The 23,381-nt window shown below is 48.1% G+C and overlaps 1 protein-coding gene across 5 annotated transcripts in view; it reads left to right on the top strand.

The window, feature by feature from the left end:
• LOC147621962 (uncharacterized) overlaps window positions 1-23,381 on the top strand; it is a 100,443-nt gene that overhangs the window by 55,378 nt on the left and 21,684 nt on the right. For 4 of the 5 annotated variants that reach the window (XM_086822980.1, XM_086822981.1, XM_086822982.1 and 1 more), the window contains exon 3: window positions 3,203-3,241. The exons of the other annotated variant lie outside the window; for it this stretch is intronic. In XM_086822980.1, coding sequence (XP_086679106.1) covers window positions 3,203-3,241 — 39 coding nt within the window. The remainder of the gene's footprint in view (window positions 1-3,202; window positions 3,242-23,381) is intronic. 5 annotated transcript variants of the gene reach the window in all.

The following is a 23,381-nucleotide window of genomic DNA, read 5'->3' as shown; positions in this document are numbered from 1 at the left end:
TGACGTAGGGTTGAAACCATAGCATCATCGAGAAAAAAACGCCTGAGCACTGCACATCGCGATGCTGCATCACACAATCAGTTGCCTCGGGTGAATATCCCGAATCTGTCCACGATCTGGCCAGCTCCCAACAATCTAGCATAATTGTGACGATTCCACAAGTGAGAATAACGTAGAAGCCAAGAGAGGTCTTCTTCGGAAAAATGGCAAAGGGTGGTGGCCTCGGTCGGGGATGACACAGGCTGCCATGGAGTCCTCCTGGAAGACCAGAAAGCGCCGACACTTAGTTACGTTTCGAGACTAATAAGAGCTCCCTGGAGTATGTCCCAAATCTGGCCACGACCTGGCCGGCTCCCGAGAGTCTTGCATATCTGTGACGATGCCACAATTGAGGATACCCTAGAACCCAAGAGCTGGAGGTCTGCTTCGGAAAAATGGCAAAGGGCGGTGGCCTCGGCCGGGGATGACGGAGGCTGCCATGGAGTCCTCCTGATGGGTGAAGACCAGAAAGCGCTGACACTTCCCGAAGAAACAAACTGCCCAAAAGCTGACAAGAAACCTGTCAAAGAAGAGGCTGAAGGGAATAGAAAGGACTTGGACGATGGCGAAGAGGAAAAGAAGGGATGGCATTGGACAATGGAGAAGGGGGGAGGATACAGGCGACACCGGGGCAGTGGGGTCGAAGGAGGAGGCACTGGTGAAATGGCAGGGAAGCGGCGGGCTGGCAGGTGGAGGGCAGCTAGACGGGCAAGTGGAATGGCTGGGGCAGCAGCCCAAAAGGCGGGAAATGGGGCAAGCGGGGGGGGGGGGGGGGGTGGAAACGGTGGTTGCTGGACAGGAGAGCAGGGAGGTACGCTGGAGGCAGGAAGGCAGGGGCAGGCGTGTGCAGGAGGGCTTTGGCAGAAGCGGGAGTGTGGCTGACAGAAGGGCGACAGCAGGGGGGGTGCACGGACAGGCGGCACTGTGGATGGGAGGGATCTGCGAAAGTGAAAAGAAGAGAGGGGGGGTGGTGGGGGCAGGCTAGCTTTTGGGGAGCTCCTGCTCTTAGGTTCAGAAATCTGCCCAACTTACAACCCAAGTGAATTGAGAAGCTTTGTCTTTGATTAACGTTGGCTGCTAACAGATAAGGATGATTTCTGCTGCTGTTTTTTGCTTGCTGATTTGCTGCAGGCGGGGGATGTGCTGGACAGGAGGGGAGTATGCTGGAGGCAGAAAGGCAGGGCAGGCGTGTGCAGGAGGGCTTTGGCGGAAGCAGGAGTGTGGCTGAGAGAAGGGTGCGGCAGGGGTTGCACGCACAGGCGGCACTGGAGATGGGAGGGATCTGCGAAGGAGAAAAGAAAGAGGGGTGGGGGGGTGGGACAGGCTAGCTTTTGGGGAGCTCCTGCTCTTAGGTTCAGAAATCTGCCCAACTTACAACTCAAGTGAGTTCAGAAGCTTTGTCTTTAGATGAACGTTGGCTGCTAACAGATAAGGATGATTTCTGCTGCTATTTGCTTGTTGATTTGCTGATGTTAGGCTGGACAGCAAGGAAAAAAAGCTAGCAACAATGATGATGACGGTTATAGTGGTGTTCTTTCTGTGATCTACTCTTCTTTGGGCCCTATTGAGGTTGCTAATCTTCGTTCTCATGGGTTGGAAATGCTCTAGACATGAATTAGAATCTTGCTATTTGTATGGTGGAAGGACCATGGTTGTTTCTTGTACCGGTACGAACCAATTCGCACCGTACGATATTGTATGACACATCCCCCCCCCCCCCCCCCCCCCCCCCCCCCCCCCCCCCCCCTTCTCCTTGAGAAATAGATCCCAAATGCTCAATAGAAATAGAAATCTTGCTCAACAATTAAAGACGGAAGATCCCAAATGCCCGCAATACTTCGCAACTTTCGTGTCCACTCAGCATTCCATATGGGATTGTTAAGAGACCCAAAAAATTTGGCAAGGTAGAGTGGTAGTATACACTTGATTGGTAGGATGAGGAGAGAATCTTGCTACATCACTTGGAGATCCTTGGTATAGGTAGGCTAGACAATCAGATCCTCAAGTTATGTAGGAGGGAGAAGTTTCGGACAGGGCCATTTTGATCTGCAGAGGAGTCTAAACCTATCACCCTAGATGCACTGCCCGTATTTGTGCAAGGACGGTCCCTTAGTCATAAACACTACACTGGGAGACCTTTGGCATCGCATTACCCATGCAGGCTCTTTTTTCGAGACAATTGGGAGATCCAACATGGAGAGATATCTCCATGTTCAGGTTCCTCAAGCACTGTGGACTCCTCTCCCTCCCAACCTTCCTTCTCATTCAAGCTTGAAGCTCCATAGTTTGTAAGTGGAAAAAAAAAAACCGTATTTTATCGTATGGTATCCCAAAATTTCATATCGTACCAAAAATTCCTGTACGGTAGCGTATTTTCGTACTGTGACAACTATGGGAAGGATTTAGAATGTTTCTCACTATCATACGGTGCACCTGTTTGTGCTTTTAGCATTTGTGCTTTCTAGCTTGCTGCCTTTTCCTTTCGCACCGTGCATTGGTGTTTGATGCCTCTCTCAGACATATATGCAATAAACTCTATTGACATATTCCTTCCTACCCCCCCCCCCCCCCCCCCCGCTTTTGATCTTTTCCAAGGGTACCAACTTTGCATGCAAACACATTTTCAACCATGGAAAGAAAGTGTCTAAAGCATGTAAAATCCTAACTTTTTCTTCAATGGATCACCCAAGCATGCCTTGTGTGGTCATCAATGAATGTCACAAATAGAGGTATCCCCCAATAGGTGGTGACCTCATAGGACCACATACATTACTATGTAAACGACTTGAAGGATATATAGACCTTGATAAAGCTAAGTTATTGGAAGAGCTGGTTGTTTGTTTGGGGTTTGAAGCTAGGTACAAACCAACTCTTACTCTCGTAAGTTTTAATTCACCCAAGTTTGCTTCATGATCAAATATAGACTTGGGGTTCTTTGGCTGCAAAACCCATGACTAAGATTGCTTGTCTTGCATTTACTCATCTCTTGTATGTCAATATGGCTTTCATATCATAAAGGTAATAGGGACCAAAGAGGATTTGTAGTTTTAAAAAAAAAAACTGTTAGATCCTAGAGGAAAGCCATAGAGTAAAGAATACCTTAGGGCATATAAGACTAAGTCTAAATGAAGTACTTAAAATACGTATGATTTTATTTTTGCAGGTCGGACAAATTTCTTAGAGTTAGCAATGCTGCCGAAGGGTGAGTGGCCAAATTGGTAAGTACATTGAATTCTAGAAACAACTTCCATAGGAGTTTTAGATTTACTCCGTTCAATGGTTTATCTATGAAAGTTTGTCTCCTATGGTGAAAAGATGTTGGGGGGTTGTGCCATAACACCTAGTCTATGCTATGCCCCGTGCATGACGGAGTCAAGATTTAGCTTTGTGAGTAGACTCTCATGGACTCAAATTTGCACTTTGTTTTTTTGCCAATTTGGGAAATAGCCTGAACTTTCCATTGATAAATGTCACGACCTGAGGTTATGGGTCTTGGATTAAATTCATATGGAGACACTATGGGATTTGTGCCCATGTTCAAACTCAACATCTTGAAATGCAAGCTTGGAAGATGGGAGCTTAGGCCAATGCGACTGGTCACTGTAGCATTATGTATTATTGGTGTATGACTGTTGCGCCTGGCGGTGCAATAGCAGCGAAAGGGTCAGTGGTAGTTGGCGGAGTAGTCAACCCACAACGCACGATGTGAGCACCATCTCGGTGTCACACGTGTAGAGGCGGTGGACTGTAACCACCTTGGAGCCGTTGCCAAGATCAAGAAGGCACAACTTGAAAGAGTGATCAACTACTGCAAAAAAGAGAGATGGATGAGGAGAGTGTGCTGGCGTGTGCATATGTAGACTCATGGTCTGTGTACTACAGTGTAGCCTTGTAAGCTTGCAATGTTAGTTGACTGTCATGTCATGGAGCTTGCAATGTGTCAGAGTCTTTTACAAATGTCTTCTGTCTCACTTTGTGGAATGGAACAAAGGCACACTTGTTATTACTCTTCCTTTTCGTGTCAACTGTTACTCTGTAGTGAATGATTATGTTGTAGTTCTGCTCATGTGTACGTGCTACGTGAGAGTTGAGTGAGGAAGGGAGTGATACATATTCACTGCAGAGTATGAGAGAGAAGTTTGGAGCATTCCTTGCAACCACTTTAGAATTGGTGTTTGAACCCTGAACCTTTGGCGGGAGTCTTCGTGTCTCCCATGTCATTGCCCGACTAGTCTGCCACACCAGATTGCTGTCTTGCCATTTCGCTAATAGGGACATTAGTGAGAAACACCTAGCGATCCTACTTGGGAACTCACAACAAACCTCTCGATGTAGCAATCTGCACCATTAGGCAAGGGTAAGAGGGCTTTGAAGCAGACACACGGTGAAATCACACCCTTACTAGTGACAGGCAATTACTCCAGTCACAGATAGGAAGGCTACGAGCGGAGTTGGAAGAGGCCAGGAAGCTAGCCAAAGTCTGGGTTGACACAATTCAAGGTCTTAAGAACAAGGTGCTAGACAACACAACAACATTGGCCGTAGCTCAGTTAGAGGCACAAGCCCTAAAGAACTTGGAAGAAGAAGTTGTTCTGTGTCTTCCGCTGGATGCCAAAGCAATAGTAATTAGAACAGTGAAGGCGAGATTAAGCAGAGTATGGGATCAAGCGCTGCAAGCTCTAGTGGAGATCGAGGAACAAATGTCTTGTAAGCCCCTACAGCATCAACAACAACGACAACAACAACCATAGCCAACATGCCATGATTCTCCTAGAACCGGTACCTCTGGAAAGGGGAAACAAACAGAAGGTGAAGATCAGAGTCTAATACAGGCACTAAAGTCCACCACTTGGAAGGCGGAACATTGGGAGAAGGAAGCAAAGAAGTTGGTGGAAAGGAACAAGTTACTGCAGCAGGAGTTGCAAGAGGCCACGCCCACAAAAGAGTATGCAGATATACGAAGAGATGCACTTCAGAAAAGGGACAAGGCAAGAGACCAAGCAGAGGAATACAAGCAGAAGTTGGAAAGAAGCACAAAATTTGAAATGGATGCCATCAAGGAGTTGAATGCACTAGAACTCGAATTGCAACAGTGCATGGAAAATGAAAACCAGTTTCGGAAGAAATGACCCGAAGACTAGGAAAGTTATAGAGCTGCCCTTGAGGTGCAAATAGAAGAAGCACAGCAAGTAGTCGAAAAAGTGCAGCAGACCGAGAAAACAAGGCTACAATGGAAATTAGAGCTGAAGAAAACAAAGGAGGAAATTTCCAGACTCCAAGGAGAGAATGCAAAAGTAAGAGCAGATGCGGAGTTGAGCACTGAAAACACACAGATGTTGTCACCCGGTGTGCCCAAAAAGGAAAGAGGTGAACTGCTGGTTGAGGTCTGGAAGCTGCAGGATGCCAACCAAGCTTTACTCAAAGAAAAAGAATGCCTGAAAGATCGACTGGTTAACAGTTCCTTAGCTCCATGGGCCAGCATAGACAACCCATTTTTTGAGGCATGTCGTGTAACGTTTTCTGAATTACTGAAAGCGGATATAGAGTTGCCGTAGTACTTTAAAAATGCAGACAGAATAAAGTCTATACTTACGTGGAAACCTTCACAGACACGCGAGGGAAAGAGAATGCTTCCACTCAGAATGCAACACATGGGAATGGAGCACCGGAGAAGCAATAGCGGAAAGAGCAAAAAGCCCTTCTTCAGATGATCCGGAAGAGTATGAGGAGGCCGCCCAGGTTGAGTGGAGACCAATACCAATGGCAGAAAAGAAGATTCTAGGGCAAACTCCACTTAGACCAATGGTGAGATTTTTGATGAAAAGACATCACAAGCAACCAACAAGGGTCTGGGCTGTTCAGAAGAACATGCAGAGAAGATGAAAAAGATTCAAAAAAGCGCCACCTACTCTGATGAAATTTACATACCGGATCACACTCCCGCAGAGATGTTCTTCAAGTTCAAGCAAGAATTTATCAAGGAAATTGGTCCGGAAGCAGAAGCTCTATCACCGGGCGTGCTAGGTGTTGCGCTTGACTGTGCAATAGCAGTGGAAGGGTCAGTGGCAGGTGGCGGAGCAGTCAACCCACAACGCACGACGTGAGCACCACCTCGGAGCCGTTGCCAAGATCAAGAAGGCACAACTTAAAAGAGTGATCAACTATTGCAAAAAAGAGAGATGGATGAGGAGAGTGTGCTGGCGTGTGCGTGTATAGACTCATGGTCTGTGTGTACGGTGTAGCCTTGTAAGCTTGCAATGTTAATTGACTGTCATGTCATGGAGCTTGTAATGTGTCAGAGTCTTACAAATGTCTTCTGTCTCACTTTGTAATACTTCTGGAATGGAATAAAAGGCACACTTGTTATTACTCTTTCATTTCGTGTCAACTGTTACTCTGTAGTGAATGATTATGTTGTAGTTCTCCTGATGTGTACATGCTAAGTGAGAGCTGAGTGAGGAGGGGAGTGGTACATATTCACTGCACTCAAGCTTGTCCACGAGGGAGAAGTCCGGAGCATTCCCCGCAACCACTTCAGAATTGGTGTTTGAACCCTGAACCTCTGGTGGGAGTCTTCATGTCTCCTACGTCATTGCCTGACTAGTCTGCCACACTAGACTCCTGTCTTGCCATTCGGCTAATAGAAAAATTAGCGAGAAACAATGACTTGCACAGTTGAATTTGTTTTATGATTGCAATAGTGTCTAGATTTAATGCCTGTGAATGTCCATGGGACTAAGGACGCCTAAGAATCAACATAACGTTGTTTGTGGCCTAAAAGTTGTATTTTATGGGGTTTATGGAGGGTGGTAAGTATTGCCCTTGGACCTAGTTTCATTATCATAACGTTGTTGTAACTTGTAAGGTCCCCCCTTTCTAAATAGGGGAAACCTTTAAGATAGTCTACTAAGTCTAACGTCGAATAATTTCGTACTCGTCAACACCTTGACCATGTAAGATAGAAGGATACGATTAGTAGGTAAGACCTAGTTCTATCCCATAGGGGAACGTGGTCTCTCTAAAGGATTTCTAAAATCTAACCACTCATAGAGTGATCGACCTTAACTCGGGCAATCTTTATTCTTGACTTCTAGAAACAATGCTTTTTTCCTCATCTATGTAATGCATAGCCGCTGACCGAGTCCTCTAGAGTAGGGTTGCCGAGTGACTTATTTATCTAACGTAGAGCTTCAATTAATTTATTGGAAAGCTACCCGACTAATCCACTCGTCCATAGGATGTTGCTGTCAGGGCATTCCATCCTCCCACCTTCCACCCAACTCATGCGTCAATTTATTTTCTAATTAATCCTACCACACTGTTTGACATAAATAAACAAGTTCCTTATTTAAAGGCCTTACACACTCTTCGTTTAAACAGTCTTTATCAATGATACGCAATGCTTACAAACAAAGGATTTCAAAAAAAAGAAAGATACAATGTTTAAAATTATTCATAGTCAAATCTAGGCTTTTTACTTTATTCTGTTGATGATCTAGAATTCGGCGTTCCAGCCTCTATAGAGTGGGCAATCCCTACGGGACCATACACCTCATCGTCGACAGGTGGTGAGGACTCAAGCCGGCTTGTTGTCCTACGGGACCATACACCTCATCGTCGACAGGTGGCGAGGACTCAAGCCGGCTTGTTGTCCTCTCAGGCTCCATTGCTTGATCCTCCCGTCCCTCAGAGGGATGTCTATGCGCTAGGGAGGGCTTATTCACCGCACTAGCTTGGGCCCGCAGAATTAGGTAGCATCACAATACTCGCCTCCATTGGTGAAATCTCATTCTCCCAATGGTATGAGGGATACCTTGGGTTGACTGCGGGCCTCGCTAACGTCGCTGCTTGGCTATACAAGCACAGAAACGAGGTTAGTGTCGAGGCGGAGAGAAGACGTACTTGTACTTCTAAACTCAATCAAGATAACAATTTATAAACTAAACCACGGAATATGATAGATATTATCACTTTCTTGATAAAACAACAATTTTACAGAAATTTTGGTATAAAGAAAAGTGGCATAATTTCTTAAAGCTAAAAAATCTCTTTTAAATGATGACCAAGCTAACCTAGCCATTAATTCCTTGTGGGGCTCCCAAGGGGAGAGATGGGGCGGCATCTGGAGCAACCTCTCTCGTTGTTGTGCGCGTCTCTCAAGATGATATTTTGGCTCTTTCGTGAAGGAGCCATTCTGCCCACCGCCTTGTAGCCCACGTCGCCACGAATCCAATGCTTCAGTCGGATCACAAATCGTAGCTCGTTTGCTTAAGTTATGAGCAAAAAACTCCTAGGTGTGAACCACCTCTAAGAGCCTACAAGTCCTTACTAAAGTCACTGCTAATTTTGGGGGGGGGGGGTGAGGAAGAGGTGTCCTTAAACTAGATTTGCAGGGGAGTAAGCTGCACCTAGAGGGAGAGAAGGGGGAGTCCTCCCTTAAGTCTATGCACACACCGGAGGGATGGGAGAGCAGTGAAGGACTCTACCCATAAGGGTGAGATGGGGCAAAAGAATTCTGCAGAGGGCTTACTTGGAGATAGGCAAAAATGGCTTGCTGGAAGAGGGGTGCAAAGAGCTGTCGGGTACAATCCCGCACAGAGTGTCGGGTGCGGGCTGTCAGGCACAGTCACCGTGTAGAGTGTTAGCGCGGGCAGAGCAGGGTGTTGGGTGCCTCGACTACGAGGTACTGGGGGGTTTATATAGGTGCAGGTACGGGTGCAGGGAGAGGATGAGCAAAGCGTGGGTGCAAAGGACGGTGTACGGTGAAAGTACACCGACCTGTGGCTTGCATGTGCTTGGGAAAAGGAATGGTACCTGTGTGTGGACAAAAGCTATGGTACGCATGTACCTTTCAGGTCAAAGGCAGCATGGGCATCCATGTGGTGGTCTGTTTGGACCGTACACTAGGGCGGTCGGCCTTTGGTCCTTGCACGGGTGCCCGGATGTATGTATAACATCTTTTTGGGGCGAGGATTCCTAATTTCGGATGCCAGCCTCGATATTAGTGCCGGAGCGCCCAACGGTGCGAAGAATGTTTTTCGGCGAAAATGTCCGGAGTGTCTCCCTGGTCGTAGGGGTGCAGTCCGTCCGTCAATCAAACACCCGGTCGCGCATTTATTAAGGTAAGTTTATCGTATTTTAATTGAAAATAACTAAAAATTTACATATAGGCTCGATCCGGTGTCCGTTTTGGATGCCGTAAAATCCTATATTAGGGTAATATTGCGTGCAAATTCCAAATTTGGACTCATAATTCTAAGGACCTAAGTGGAAACAACTCGTTTATTAAAATTGTTGATTTTTACACCACAAAAGACCATAAATTCATGGGCATATATTATTTTTGAAGATGGGCATGTTACATCCTTCCCCCCTTAAAGAAATCGAGATGTCCTCATCTTGTCATGAATTCAGGGTAATCCTTTAAGAGTGTCGCTTCATCTTCCCAAGTTGCATCCTCTTGAGGGTAATCTTTGCACTGTACTAGATGTTCTGCAGCAGTTCTATTATGGAGTTGTCTTTCTCTAGAATCGGTGATCCTACTAGGCTATAACTCAAGGATTCCCTGAGTTGGGATTACAACTTACTCATCATCAAGAATATGATCGAGACTGGGTACATAAGGCTTTAATAAACTTACATGAAATACATTGTGGATCTTGATATGTGTTGGGAGTTGGAGCTTATAGGCACTTCTACCCAAACACTTGATAACTGTATAGGGCCCAAAATATCTTGGGCTGAGTTTCTTATATTTCCCAAGTGACAGTGAGCTACGCTTGGGTTGCACTTGTAGAAGAACTTCGTCTCCTTCTTTGAAGATCCTCTCAGATCTCCTTGTGTCAGCATAATGCTTTTGCCGATCTTGCGCAGCTTTAATATCTTTTTGGATTGCTTTGGTCTGTTCCTCCATCTCTTTGAGCATTTTTCTAGATGCCTCAACTCTTATGGTTGGATCAGAGAAATTTAGAGGAGATAAACCGTCTTGCCCATAGAGTGCTTTGAATGGTGACATTCCTATGCTTTGATGATAAGATGTATTATAAGCGAATTCTACCAGAGGAAGGTTCTGAATCCATCTTCTTGGTTCCCGTCCACAATATGCTCTGAGAATGTGAGGAAAGGGCCAGCCAAGTACCCACTGCCGGACTCCTGTGTGCCGATCCTCGGCCGAAAGCTGTCCCAAAGCCTCTTCTAGAAATCTGAAAGGAAGCGCTGTGATAGGCTCTGAGATTGCGAGTGTGCTGCTATTGCCGGTGTGCCATCTATCTTCGACATCTGGATCCTGCGCCCAAGCCTCGCTGTATATGCAAAGAAAGGGGCATCCAGAGTCTCCACCCGATCTGTGGGATCATGCCACGTCCACTCTCTAGGGTCCCACTGCAACCGCATGAGAGGTCGGCACTCCCAAATCCATTACCACCAAAATCTCTCCCTAGCCACCTTGGCCGGTGCTGGATCTATGTGCCATGCACGTGCTCGAAAACCAATCACCCTCGCCCTCTGCAAGGTGCAGCCTCTGAAATCCTCCAAGGGGTGCTCTGATCTCTCTAATCTGCCATGTAATCCAATAGAAAAAGTGAGCAGACAACTGTCCTCATTTGCTCCATAGACCGCCACGAGAATATCGTGTCTGGTGAACACGCCTAGCTATATCGGGGGGGTCGGGTCTGGAATAGGAGTTAGGCACTCCGGAGGAATAGTCGAGTCAATGTCGATGCTGAGCCTGTCTCTACCCCGGATCGCTGTCAGGCCTCTCTCCTGCTCCTCCTGAGGTAACTACCTTTGTGCAACCCAATCTCCAAGAGACCTGGCTGGTCCCATGCTCAAGGTGCCCCAGGATATGTGGTCGGGCCCCTAGCATGTGGCCACTAGGTAAACGGATTAGGGGGTTCCAGATCAAAGGCTACCGAAGCTGCTCCTCTGAGGGCACTGGAACAATCTGTTTGAGGGCTAGCCTGAGATGATCCCAAGCCCGAAGTAGACTGGCTGCAAATTTGTCCTCAAAGGCAGGACCAAAACCACGGGCTCGCATCTCTATGAAGATCCATCTAGTGCTCTGCGGCCACGGGCCTCCAAGGCTCGGAGTGTAGGCTGAAATCCGGGCCAAGAAAAAATCCTTCCAAGGCTCACCACCGGGTTGGAGTCCTCTGACAATCAACTTGCCCAACAGGGCACGGCTCTGTATAGCTAGATCTATGAGACCTAGCCCCCCTCTGCTACGTGGCGGAATAGCTGGATCAATGAGACCTAGCCCCCCTTGAAGACATGTATGGCTGACTGCGAAAGAGACATCATAGAAATGCATAACACTTTGGAATCATGTAAGGCAAAAGTGATTGCGGGTGAGAAGGAAATGCATTCATGGGCTGAAATGCCAGTGCCACAAAGAAACAAATTGAGGAAGTCAACCCATGGATTGAAGTAGTAAAAAAGCACAAGGATACACCAGTCGATAAAGTAGAGGTGATGAATGCTCTACATCTTAAGGGGGAAAAGATTTATTTGGATGAGGACCTTACACCGGCACAGATAGCACACCAGAAGGAACACATGCCGCGCGTGCTTGAGCCAAGGAAAGAGGAGAAATGGGTGGTATATAGAGATGGCCGAGTCATCATTACGGAGAGGAGGCCTGCCTGACGGTGCGCGGCCTATGAGACCTTGCGATTCACGGTGTGGAATTGCAATGGAGCCCTTAGAACAAATGCAGGATACTTTGAGGAACATTGATATTGCTATGTATACGGAGACCCATCAGTGCACAAACAAGAGGCTTTTGGACGTGCGGGGTTATTATAGATGGGAATCAGTGTTCCGCCCTCAGCCACGCGCAGTGGGAGGTATAGATCTCAAATCCGGGTATTACCAGATCAGGATTAATGAGCAAGATATCCCGAAGACAGCCATCAATACTCGGTATGGGCATTATGAATTCACTGTCATGCCGTTTGGATTAACAAATGCCCCAGCTACATTCAATCGCTTAATGCAGGACATTCTCAGAGAATACTTAGATGATTTTGTTCTTGTTTTCTTTGATGATATTCTGATTTACTCAAAGAATGCAGCTGACCATGAAGCTCATGTCAGAAAAGTTCTTGAGATTCTAAGGAAGCACCAACTCTTTGCCAAAAAGAGCAAATGCACTTTCTCTGCCAACCACGTTGAATACTTGGGCTTTCTGGTATCCAAAGATGGAATTTCTCCGAAGACTTTAATGCAGGTATAGGCATCGAGCAGACAGTGCTGTATGATACTCAGGAGGCTATGTACCGGGAGATCACGGCAGAGGATGTAGGGTTGCAGAGATCAGCACACGATGAGGGGGAGACTACAGATTATGGCAAGCATTTTCTCACACTCGGGAGTGCACATGGGTTGGTCATATACAATGGCCTATCGAGATGGCAGGGATCAGATGCTCTCACACACTAGAACTCTAAAGGGGGAGCGAGCACAATTTCCAGTCGGTCCATTGGCATAGCAACCGATCATGCATACCTGAGTTTCACACTAGTAGGTAGACCCCCAAGAGATGGGCCAGCCACTTATCTACCTAGGTACCCGAGATATCAGTTTACACGCGAGACAGTTGGGGTTTACCAATATGCAGTATTTGATGGCTTGTTTGCTTTAGACCCGCATAGCGCTTTGGACGAGATTACGAGAGGATTGGCAGGTGTACTACATGCATCCGCCTCATATGCGTTTCCGTGCACTATGATCCCTTCCACCCCCTTCCACAGCACTACCCCACAGAACAATTGGTATGATGATGAGTGTCATGAGACACGGGCACAGCTACAGCGTGAGATTGCCATTGGGACTCACACGCATAGATAGGCTAGTATGATCTTTCAACGCCTTGTGCGGAGGAAGAAACGAGCCTACCTGGCTAGGTTAGAGGAGGAGATCTACCAACTCTTCCTGGGGAAGGACAACAAGAGGGCATGGAAGATGTTACAAGAGAGACAGCCTGGTACTCCGATTACTGCACCTGGGCATGGCATGCTTATGCTAGAGAGCTATATGATGCACCAGGACAGCCCCCACCCCCCTCCATTGGGAGCTAGACCGGCTCGCAACACCTTTTTTACTATGCGGATGGTGCTAGATGCGATAGACAGGTTACAGAATGGAAAGGCAAAGGATCATGATGGGCTAGTTCGAGAGCACTTCTACTATGCGCGCGATACTTTGGCTCTACTGATCGTACATGTGTTTAATCGTGCCATTTGTGAGGGTTTCCCAGCAAGCTGGACATAGCATATCATTGTACCACTCTTTAAGAGTGGGGACCCCATGGTACCAGGCAACTATGGGATGATCATGATTGGTCATTACTTGGCCAGACTATATGGCTCTATATTAGAGTCGGAGAGCTGAGCCGTTGGGCAGAGAGGCATGGTCATTGAGCACAGGGACAGGCCGGCTTCAGGAGAGGATTTACTACCTTGGATCACATACTGACACTTCGGGCACTTATTGAAGAGGGCAGGGCACAGAAGAGAAGGATATACTGTTGCTTTGTGGACTTTCGCAAAGCCTTCGATACTGTACCACGTGCCAGGCTTATGCACAGATTGCATGACATTGAGGTACTCGAGGATATGTAGTGGGGGATATATGCTTTGTATGAGTCTGTGAACAGGGAGAGTCCGAGCTCCAGGCGGACTATCCGATATCGTGACCAGCACGATAGGGGTGAAGCAGGGATGCCCGCTATCACCCACCCTCTTTGGACTGTACATTGATGCGGTCTCCGATTATGTAGACATATTGGGAGGCCTAGGGACATGCTTGGCAGGGGTGTTGATACCCATCTTGTTATATGCTGATGATATTGTTCTAATCTCAGACTCTCCGGAGGGATTATAGAGACATCTGGATGCATTACATGCATTCTGTGCGGATAGATATCTGACAGTGAACCTTTGGAAAACCAAGGTTATGGTGTTTAACACCACACAGGCATGGTGACGAGATCATAGCCTCAGTTCACTTTCCGAGGGGAGCCGGTTGAGTACGTTAGGTCATATGTCTACTTGGGAGTTACTTTCATAGGACCACGTTTCTCCCTGAAGGAGGCAGTAGTAGCTAGATTAGCTCGAGGGCATGCAGCCTTGGGGGCACTTGAGAGGCAGTGTGCACACATACAGTTTCAGGAGCCGCACACCAAATTGTGGCTATTTGATGCACTTGTCACACCGACCTTCTTGTACGGAGCTCCAATTTGGGGGCCCAGCATACATCACAGATCTCAGAGAGGGACGGATGAGGGATGGAGGCAAATGGAGAGATCACTGATTATGATGATTGCCCACATGATTTGGAGCAAATCATCGGTAGCACATGAGATTGTTCGGGCTGAGCTGGGTGGCGTATCAGTAGTGACCAAGGCCCTATTCTAGGCAGGTATCTTTTTACAGCGGCTATGGGAGCTCCCTTCGCAGAGGTACTCCCGATTGGCATTGACCTCATCCATACAGTTGGCAGAGGATGGAGATACTCATTGTTGGTATGCTCCAATGAGATCATGGTTTGACCTACATGGTTTGCGGATAGAGGCTCTACCACCCTTTCAGTATAGCCTGGATTGTCCATTTTTGGATCTCACCCGCTCAGAGCAGAACCGTGTGATTAGGATGGATATCGTCAGAGTGGACACAGAGAGGACATGGACTAGTCCCCTTGAGCCATTAGGCACGAAAATGGCTCATTACAAGAGGCATTTTCTACACCTCTCACTAGAAGATTTTATCACCCGCCTAACGTACATGGATGTACACCTATCACATGGTATACGTTGTGCCATTGGACAGATCCGGACCTCATCACACGAGTTGCAGATTGAGACAGGGCGATATGTGCATTAGATCTCGGATGACCGCATTTGTCAGCTATGCTACCAGGAGGCAGAGACAGAGGAGCACTACATTTGCCGATGTACAGTATATTATGAGATCCGAGGAAGATATCACTGCCTCTTCCGAGAGGGTTTTGGGCTGTTACACAGGGTTTGGAGTTTGAGGATCAAAGATGCTTGGGATTGTTCCTACTTGAGCTAAGGAGACACAGAGAGACCCTCTTGGCAGACAGGAGACCAAGCCATAATGTACCTAGACAGAGGATCCTGACAGATTTCTTTGGCACTAGCAGCCCAACCCACACACCTCTTGATACCTCCTCCATCGGGCCATTAGGGCACCAACCACCCTCCCAGGGAGTCACCATTGATACAGCAGTCATCTCATATCGTGCTCATCGGCCATGCCCACCAAGACCCCGACCACGGCATCCTCACCATCGCTAGATCAGAGCCATTATTGCTCGGTATCGGAGGCGCCTACCTCGCTTCTACGACCTCTCCGCTCTAGACAGCCCCATGGCAGAGATATTTGATTTGAGGAGAGGGCAGCACTTTAACTGATCAGCTGACATGGGTCTACTTGATATACATTTTACAGTATTTTCTACTCAATATCATCTAGGAGTCTTACTTACAGTTCTTATAACTGTAAGACAGTCAATTTATTGTACTTTTTAGTTTCATTTGGTTGTTCTCTTTGATGAGAAATCAACTCAGATGTACTCTCAATTTTGGTCTCTTCACTTTCGGCCACAAGAAGTTCTGGATCAATTGTTGTACCTGGCCAATACAGGCCCAAGAAAAGGCCCAGCACGAGGTGATGTACCACATGGTGGCAAGCAGTACCTGGTTCGCCACCGGCCCACCGCCACTCTGCTTGCAAGGGATAGCCTTGTCGAGCTCCAATATAGAAGCTTCTTCCGAATACTTAGAAGAAGCGGAGTGAGCTGCTGCTTGGGAGAGATATCAATGCCAACCTAGTAGCCGAGGTATCGGACTAGAGTGCCCCTCGAGATCCACTAGAAAGGCTCAACTGGTCACCAAGTCGGGGTGGGTGCTGAGCCTACCCAAAAACCACACAACTTGTGCAAGTTGATTTGTGCTCCTCATGCACGGCAGAAAATCTCTATTGCCTCCGCAAATCTCTGGAGATTCCCAACATCTCCATGCAATGTAGGTTGTTGTGTCATCTGCAAACTCTGAGTCTAGCAACTCCTCCTACGTGTAGAGGGGAAGGCGCAATCCTTGATGTCCGGTCTCCTGGACGGAGAGAAAACTACTCATGGCCAGGGCGACAAATAGAAAGAGGTACGGTGCCAGAGGACAGCCCTTTCGAACTGAGCGGGAAAGGGGGAATCTGTCGCCTCGGGCTCCTTGAATGAGAACCTTGCTGTGAGATGCTGAATAAAGTCTTGAGACTCTGCGAATCCATTGCATGGGGAATCCCATCCGGCTCATGAGGGCACTATGGAGTGGGGAATCCCACTCCATAGTGCCCTCTAGAAACCTCCAATCCACCCTATCATAAGGTTTCTCAAAGTCAAGAAGTAGCACAATGAGGTCCTGTTGTCGCATCCTGGCCGAAGCTGTCACCTCCCAAAAGGTAAAGATGTTGTCCAGAATACTCCGATCTTGAACAAAACTAGTTTGAGTGCCATGGATCAAGTCTGGGAGCGAAGGCTGAAGTCGCCTGCTGATGGTCTTGTCCAAAATCTTGTAGGCTGTCCGTAGAGGTGATGGGTCTCCACGACCGGATCTCCAATCTATCACCACCCTCCTTGGGAATCAAATGTATCAAGCCCTCTGTGAGCCTCTCTGGCATGGCACCTATGAGCATAATCGCATTGAAGGTAGCGCGAAGGCCACCTTCCATGAGGTCCCAATGGCGAAGAAAGAAAGAAGCAGGAAACCCATCCGCCCCTGTGCATTTTCCCCTGGGTAATGCCTTCGCCGCCTCCGCTAGCGGGCGGTTGCGATCTGACTCTCAATCCACGGGCTGTCCAGGGAACCCTCTTGAAGACACTATAAAGAGGCTAGGCCCCTCCTCAGACTCCTCTCCTGCTCCCGAAATCCCTCCAATCTCCTCTGGGCTGCCTCCTGAAAGAAAATACGGACCTCCCCAAGCCCTTCTCATCCAAAGTGCACGCTGCAGATCCCGAGGAAAAGTCTAGACCCACCCATATCTGCTCAATCTGGCTACAAATCTCGGGGTCCTGAATGAGGCTGTCTGGAATCCTGGAGGTCGCATGTCTGTCATGCCTCCATGGGTCTTCTAGGGACATAATAATTGGGGCATGATCTGAAAATTTAGTGCTTGCCAGAATACCAACCATGCCTCCATGGCTGCAAGCCCACTCGTCAACATAAAACCTGTCCAGCCGAGAGAGGTTGGGGCCAGTGCTCTGCCTATCCGATCGAGAAAAGCTAAGTCTCCCAAGGCTGCGCCCAAACTTTGGAAGATGCCAAGGGTCTTGTCCCCTAAGAATCAGTATCATCTCCTCCCATGCAGAGTACTCCACCCTTGAGACAGTGGCCGTGCCAACTCCAAGTCTATCTTGTGCTGCCTCTATCATGTTGAAGACACCGCCCATGCACCAAAAATCAGCCTAGGGAAGGGCCTATTGGACAGTGCTCCAAAAGATAGCTCCACCTGCAGCCGCATTTGGGGCATAAATGTTGAGGAAGCCAATGCTATCCTCTCCAATCAGAATGGTAACCCACTGAGCACGTCCTGGAACTATGACTCTTGATCCTGTCAGAGACGGCAGAAGCTGCTCATTGACAGAGAGACACACTCCTCCTTGCTTCCCTGAAGGACCGAAGGATGGAGACCAAAAAGTATGACTCCTGCCTGGTAGAATCTTCCCGTAGCACTGGGTACGCCCCTCAGTAAGATGGTGCTCCTGAAGGAAAAGAATGTCGATAGATCCCCCCACCATAGCTTGATGCAGCTCTCCTGTAAGGACGCCTCGTCTTTGAAAGCACTGAGACCCCCCTAAGCCCTGAATGTTCCATGAGACAATCCTCATATCAATCTCTGTGTGAGGCGGAACTACCGGAACTACCCTCCACTTGAAGAGTCTTGGGCGTGGGCATAGACGGGGAATAGTCACAATCTGTCCTGGTGCGGAGTCGCGCCAAGTTGGCGTGGATCCTGCCCTCCATGTACTGCCACTCTGCCCGAGCGCGGAGTATGCATACTCCGTGCTCCATCGATCACAATGGAGGTATCTGTAAGAAGGGGGGAGAGGTACTGTTAGAGAGGTATGCATGAACACAAAAAGCAACACCTCTAGGTTAGAGGTCACCATCTCCCCTCCTTGGTCTCGGTGTGCTGATCCACCAAGCTCCATCCTGGCCAAAGGCCATAGATGAGTAAGAACGTCTGTGATCCAGAGATCCTGCAGATGATGCGATAGCTCAACTGCCTGATCTTGTATGGTAGCGGCCACTGACTCTAGATCCCACTATGTCTCGTTGGCTGCGCTCAAGGGGAAAGAGAAGATCATCACGTCATTCTTTGGTGTAGAGGGTCTAAGACCACACATACCCGAATAGGGGCTACGATCTCCTCGAACCTCTCTGTCCCTTCCGTCGGAAGACACCGGAAGAAACTATAATCCACATGGGTGTTAAAACCCTAAGATCTCTCTAGATAATTGTCATGCATAAACATGCATAAACCAGGCATAAACTCATCCACCCGACCACCCCCGAGCCCAAGGGATGCACACATGAATTACAATGAAGTACCTCATACCTTGACCTTGATGTCCCATACCACCAAGAGGTATGACTCCAATCCAGCAGCATGTAGCTGTAGTGTGAAATGGTAGGTGAGTAGATACAATCCTCTACACAAGAGAACATAACATAACCTAGCCTCAAGATAACATTCCTTGAGTGTGCCCCATGCCCCTATTATATAGGAGGGCCTTCAAGTGACTCTTGACTCTCCATTTCCCATGTGTGACCCTTGGATGCCTGACCCTAACCTCAACCCTTAAGGTTAGTCCTAACCCATGCTCCACTAGAGCTTGTTCCCATCTCCCATGCTCACAAGCCTAATTTGGGTTAGCCTCCTAGTATATGCACGTATAATGTGCATATAACACTGGGGGCCCCGCATAGAGACTCAGGTGGGAGAGCACTACTCACTGTAACATGCGGAAGCTTCGGGGGAGATCGATAACTTCAATGCTCAAAAATCAGCACACTTGTTGCGACGAAATTAATGCACAAGTAGATGTGTAGAAAAATAGAGAGAGAGAGAGAGGGAGAAGAGGACACAGCATTGGGTCTCGAATACCCTCTGTAGGGCCCCCACCACGAATGGTGTATTTGCTTTTATTGGAATGATGCAAAACTGAAATAAAAGACTGAACCTGAACCTTCTTGGCTGAGATAGATCTCTTCCTTTGACCTTCAATCTTCACCCCTTCTGCGTTAGCTTATCCTTGGCTGTCCTGGCCCCTTGATCAGCTTTAGCACTTGGTGAAATATGAGATGAATGGAACTGATTTATGCAATGGGTATTTATACCCCTACTGGAGGTTGGTCGGCTGGCATAAATCCAGGCGGCTGATTAATAAAGCCTCACCACCACGGCAGAAAATAGCATTTAATGCTATTTAATCCTACGCATTCAGACTTGGCTAGCTGGCCAGCATGAGATGCCTTGGGCTGCTGGGCAGCTTGTGTGGGCTTCCCCACACCTAGCTGACAGGCCTCTAAGGGCTGGATGCCCTGTCGGCTGCTTGTGAGGCCGCAATGGTCATCTCCACCGGCTTGGAGAAATGATGAATCAGGTGGTGAACGGTACTCGCCGGCTGTCTCCTCTCCGGGTCAGGGGCTGTAGGGGGCCGATGGGAATGCTGTAGAGAGGTGGGAAGGGGGGGGTGGGGGGTGGGGGGAAGCGAGGGGAAGGCGGAGAGGCCGGAGAGGGATGTTGCTGAGAGGTATCCATCGGAGAGGAAGGCTGCTGGGGAAGGCTCGACGAAGCGAGGGAGGGGTCAACCTGCCCCACTGGGCACTGAAGCCCAGAAGAGAAGTCGCGACGAGGAATTGGCCGCCACCTCGGGGGAGGCAGGGGGACCCTCTCCATGACTGGAGGGGGCCTGTCGTCTGCGGGCGGGTGCTGTGATAAGTGCTCGAAACGGTTCTCTCACAGAACCAAATCCTCTTGCATGTTGCCAGCCTAGCGCGCACGGCGACGACGCTCAACTCTGGTGCTCGGTTGCCGACCAGAGCGGGGGCCGACCGCCTGCCACTCTTCGGCTGATGGGTCATCCATGGTTGGAACCTGGTGCTCCGCGGTCTGGGAACTTGCTCCTCCCTCGGCCCCTTGATGTGGATCTGAGTGGGAAGTAGGAGGGAGAACCACCAGGGGCGGTTGCTTACTCTGAGGCCGAGGGCAAACTCTGGCCAGATGACCCATCTGTCTACAAATAAAGCATTGCCTGGAAGGCCGGAATACTCCACTCACTGCATAATGGGATCGCCTCGAAGACTGGGAATAGATATCATGTGAGGCACAGAATCCGGAGAGGCAATACAAATGAAGAGAGATGGAATCCCCACTGCTCGTGCGAGGGCCGAGGTAGCAGTGGGGGGAGGATTCCATCACTCTCCCGATGGCACCCACCAATCACTGGGAGAAGAGGAAGGTATTCCTTCTTGAGGCCTGGAAAGTAGACTGTCACGGGAAAGCTTGAAACTCCAGCTAGTGGGTCAGATGGCGGGTTGAAGGCGTGCTGCCACCGTTCAAAGAAGGCCTAGGTTGTATGTAGTGCAATGGGGCTCAGTTGCATGACAAGATCAGACGCTGCTGGTGAGTCGAACTCAACCTGGTAGTAGCCGCGCCCCAAAGGATGAATATCTGCGATCTTTGTTGGCACACCTAGGAGACTAGCCCGAAGAAGATCCCCGAGTTGGCCACGCGTAGGGCGGCTACTGGCAATCTTGCATACCAGAGTGAAGGCCTCTAGGGATGCAACAGTTGTAGCGAGAAGCTGCAGGTCCACTTCGGACAACGAAAGGCAGGTAACGACGGCCTCGGTCGGAGGAGACGGAGCGGTTGCTATGGAGTCCTCGTGGGGGCGAACCAGAAGAGGCCGAAACTTGCCGAGACAATGGAGAAATACCCACAACCTGAGGGCGCTGCCAGAGGAACAAGAACGGGCTAGAGATGGCAGAGAAGACAGGAAAGGGAGGGCCGGAGGGCACAGAAAGGAAAAGAAAAGAAAAAGAAAAAAAAGAAAAAAGAAAAAAGAAAAGAACAGAAAAGAGAAGGAAAAAGGAAAAGAAAAAGAAAATAAAAGGAAAAGAAAAAAGAGAAGAAAAAGAAAAGAAAGAAAGGAAAAATAAAATAAGATAAAAAGGCGGCGAAGGGAAAGGGGACAGAAAAAGAAAACGGTGGAGAAGGGCAAGCTAAGGGAGAAGGGGGGGGGGTGCGCACACACGCCGAGGGGGAGGGAAGGGCAAGCGAACATAAACGAAGCCTATGGAGGGGGTGGCGGAAAAGAGAATAGAAGAGGAGGGGGAGGGGGGGGGCAGGGCAGACGCAGTTGTGAAGAAGGAAGGGGGGGGCAAGAGCAGCAGGCGAGGGGGAGGCGCAAGCAGAACAACAGGAGGGGGGGGGGAGCAAGTTGCGCTACACTCTCATGTTATGATATCGAGATGAGACTTCTTTGACTTTGTCCATCATGGGAATATTTGGCATTGAAATTGCACTCAAGAAAAATTAGCGGCCGAGTGCATCCGCTACCACATTATCCTTCCTAGGGCGGAATTTAATGTCGAAGTCATATTCTTGTAGGATTTCAATCCATCTTCTGTGCCTCATGTTGAGGCTAGGTTGGGTGAAGATCCACTCCAGACTCTTGTGGTTAGTTACAAGCTGGAATTTGCTCACCAAGAGATAATGTCTCCATAATTTGAGACAATGAACAACTGCTAAGAGCTCCAAATCATGGTGGCATAATTTGCTTCATATTGCTTCAGTTTGTGAGAAGTATAAGTCACTAGTCTTCCTTCTTGTCCTAAGACACTACCAAGTGCTAGACTACTGGCATCAGCAACCACCTCAAATTCCTTGGTGAAATCAGGAAGTTTCAAGATTGGCGCTGAGGTAATGATGGTTTTGAGCTGATTAAAGTTGACTTGATGGATCAGGAATGAGGTGTATGCATTTCAAGCTCTGTTGGGGAGCTTTTGCTGGACACTGTTTTCAATGTGGTCAATTGGGGCATTTCATTGCTGATTGTAAGCTCAATGACAAAGATCAGGGGTGCCTGTTGAGGTGGCGTACATGGTTGTCGAGGACATACAATACTTTTGATGTACAACATGTTGATGTACACCAACCAGGTTGAGGATAGAGGAAAACAAGTAGTTCAGGAGGAGGCTCCTTGGAAAGATGTAGTTAGTCGTAAAGACAAAAAGATGGATCAGTCTGCTAATGAAAGGCAAGGCAGGCCGCAACCTCGCTCTTATTGACTTTGTTTCTTGTCTTTATGAAGTTGGTTCATTGGAATGTGTGGGGGATTTCCTCCCGTAAGAAGCAGTATGTCTTGTGGCAAACATTGTTGTCTAACCAATGGGATGTTCTTTGTGCGGTTGAGTACAAACAACATAGTCAGGCGGGTGGTGGCTTTATACATAGAGAGGTTTTCATGTTTTCTTCAATGTCCATGATCGTTTTCAGCCTTCTATTGTGCATCAAGATGTACATGGTAGATTTATTGTTGTGGAGATCACGTATGAAGAACAACTTCTTTGGTTGGTTGGTGTGTATGCTCCCCATAGAGTAGGGGCTTGTTGTTCTCTTTGGCAGGATGTGCAACAATGTTTGAGGTTAGGAAAGTCAGGTTTTCTCATGGGGATATTAATATCTACGCTTGTGCTGATCAAGCTAATTCGCCTCACTCTATAATGGATAATCCGGAAAGGCAGGTTTGTGACTATTTTATGTCTCTAGTCCTTAAACAGGAGATTTGGTCCTGGCTGCATCCTTATGATTCTCGCTTTACTTTTCAGTCTCGCCAGTATCCTGGTACTTGGAGCAGGCTGGATAGAATGTATGTTATGCACAATGATTTATTTTTGCTTGAGATATTGAAAGTGGTTGTGGAGAGGCAACATGTTCTTTGGGATCATTTCCCAATGGTCTTGGACATAATGCATCAGCCTGTGGATGTTTATAAAACTTTGCTTGGGAGGTTGCCTTTGGGCTTCAATCACAGCTTTCTTGATCATGAGGTTATTCATGGATACATGCTGCAATTGATTGATAATTTTCAGCTATGTTTTATATAGCAGGGAATGTCAGCCTGGGATTGCTTTTTGTCTAATGTTCAACGCCTTGCTCGTTAGTATGGTATTCATCAGGCCTCGAAAAGGAGGCAAGAGCTGACACTACTGCAATCTTTACTGGGGAGCCTTGCAATCTCAGGCGGCTATATCACTTGTG

Source organism: Cibotium barometz, chromosome 29, assembly GCF_041138505.1.
Source record: "Cibotium barometz isolate CiBa-2024 chromosome 29, ASM4113850v1, whole genome shotgun sequence".
In the NCBI taxonomy this organism is placed as follows: Eukaryota; Viridiplantae; Streptophyta; class Polypodiopsida; order Cyatheales; family Cibotiaceae; genus Cibotium; species Cibotium barometz.
This window is presented reverse-complemented; position numbering and strand designations above follow the sequence as displayed.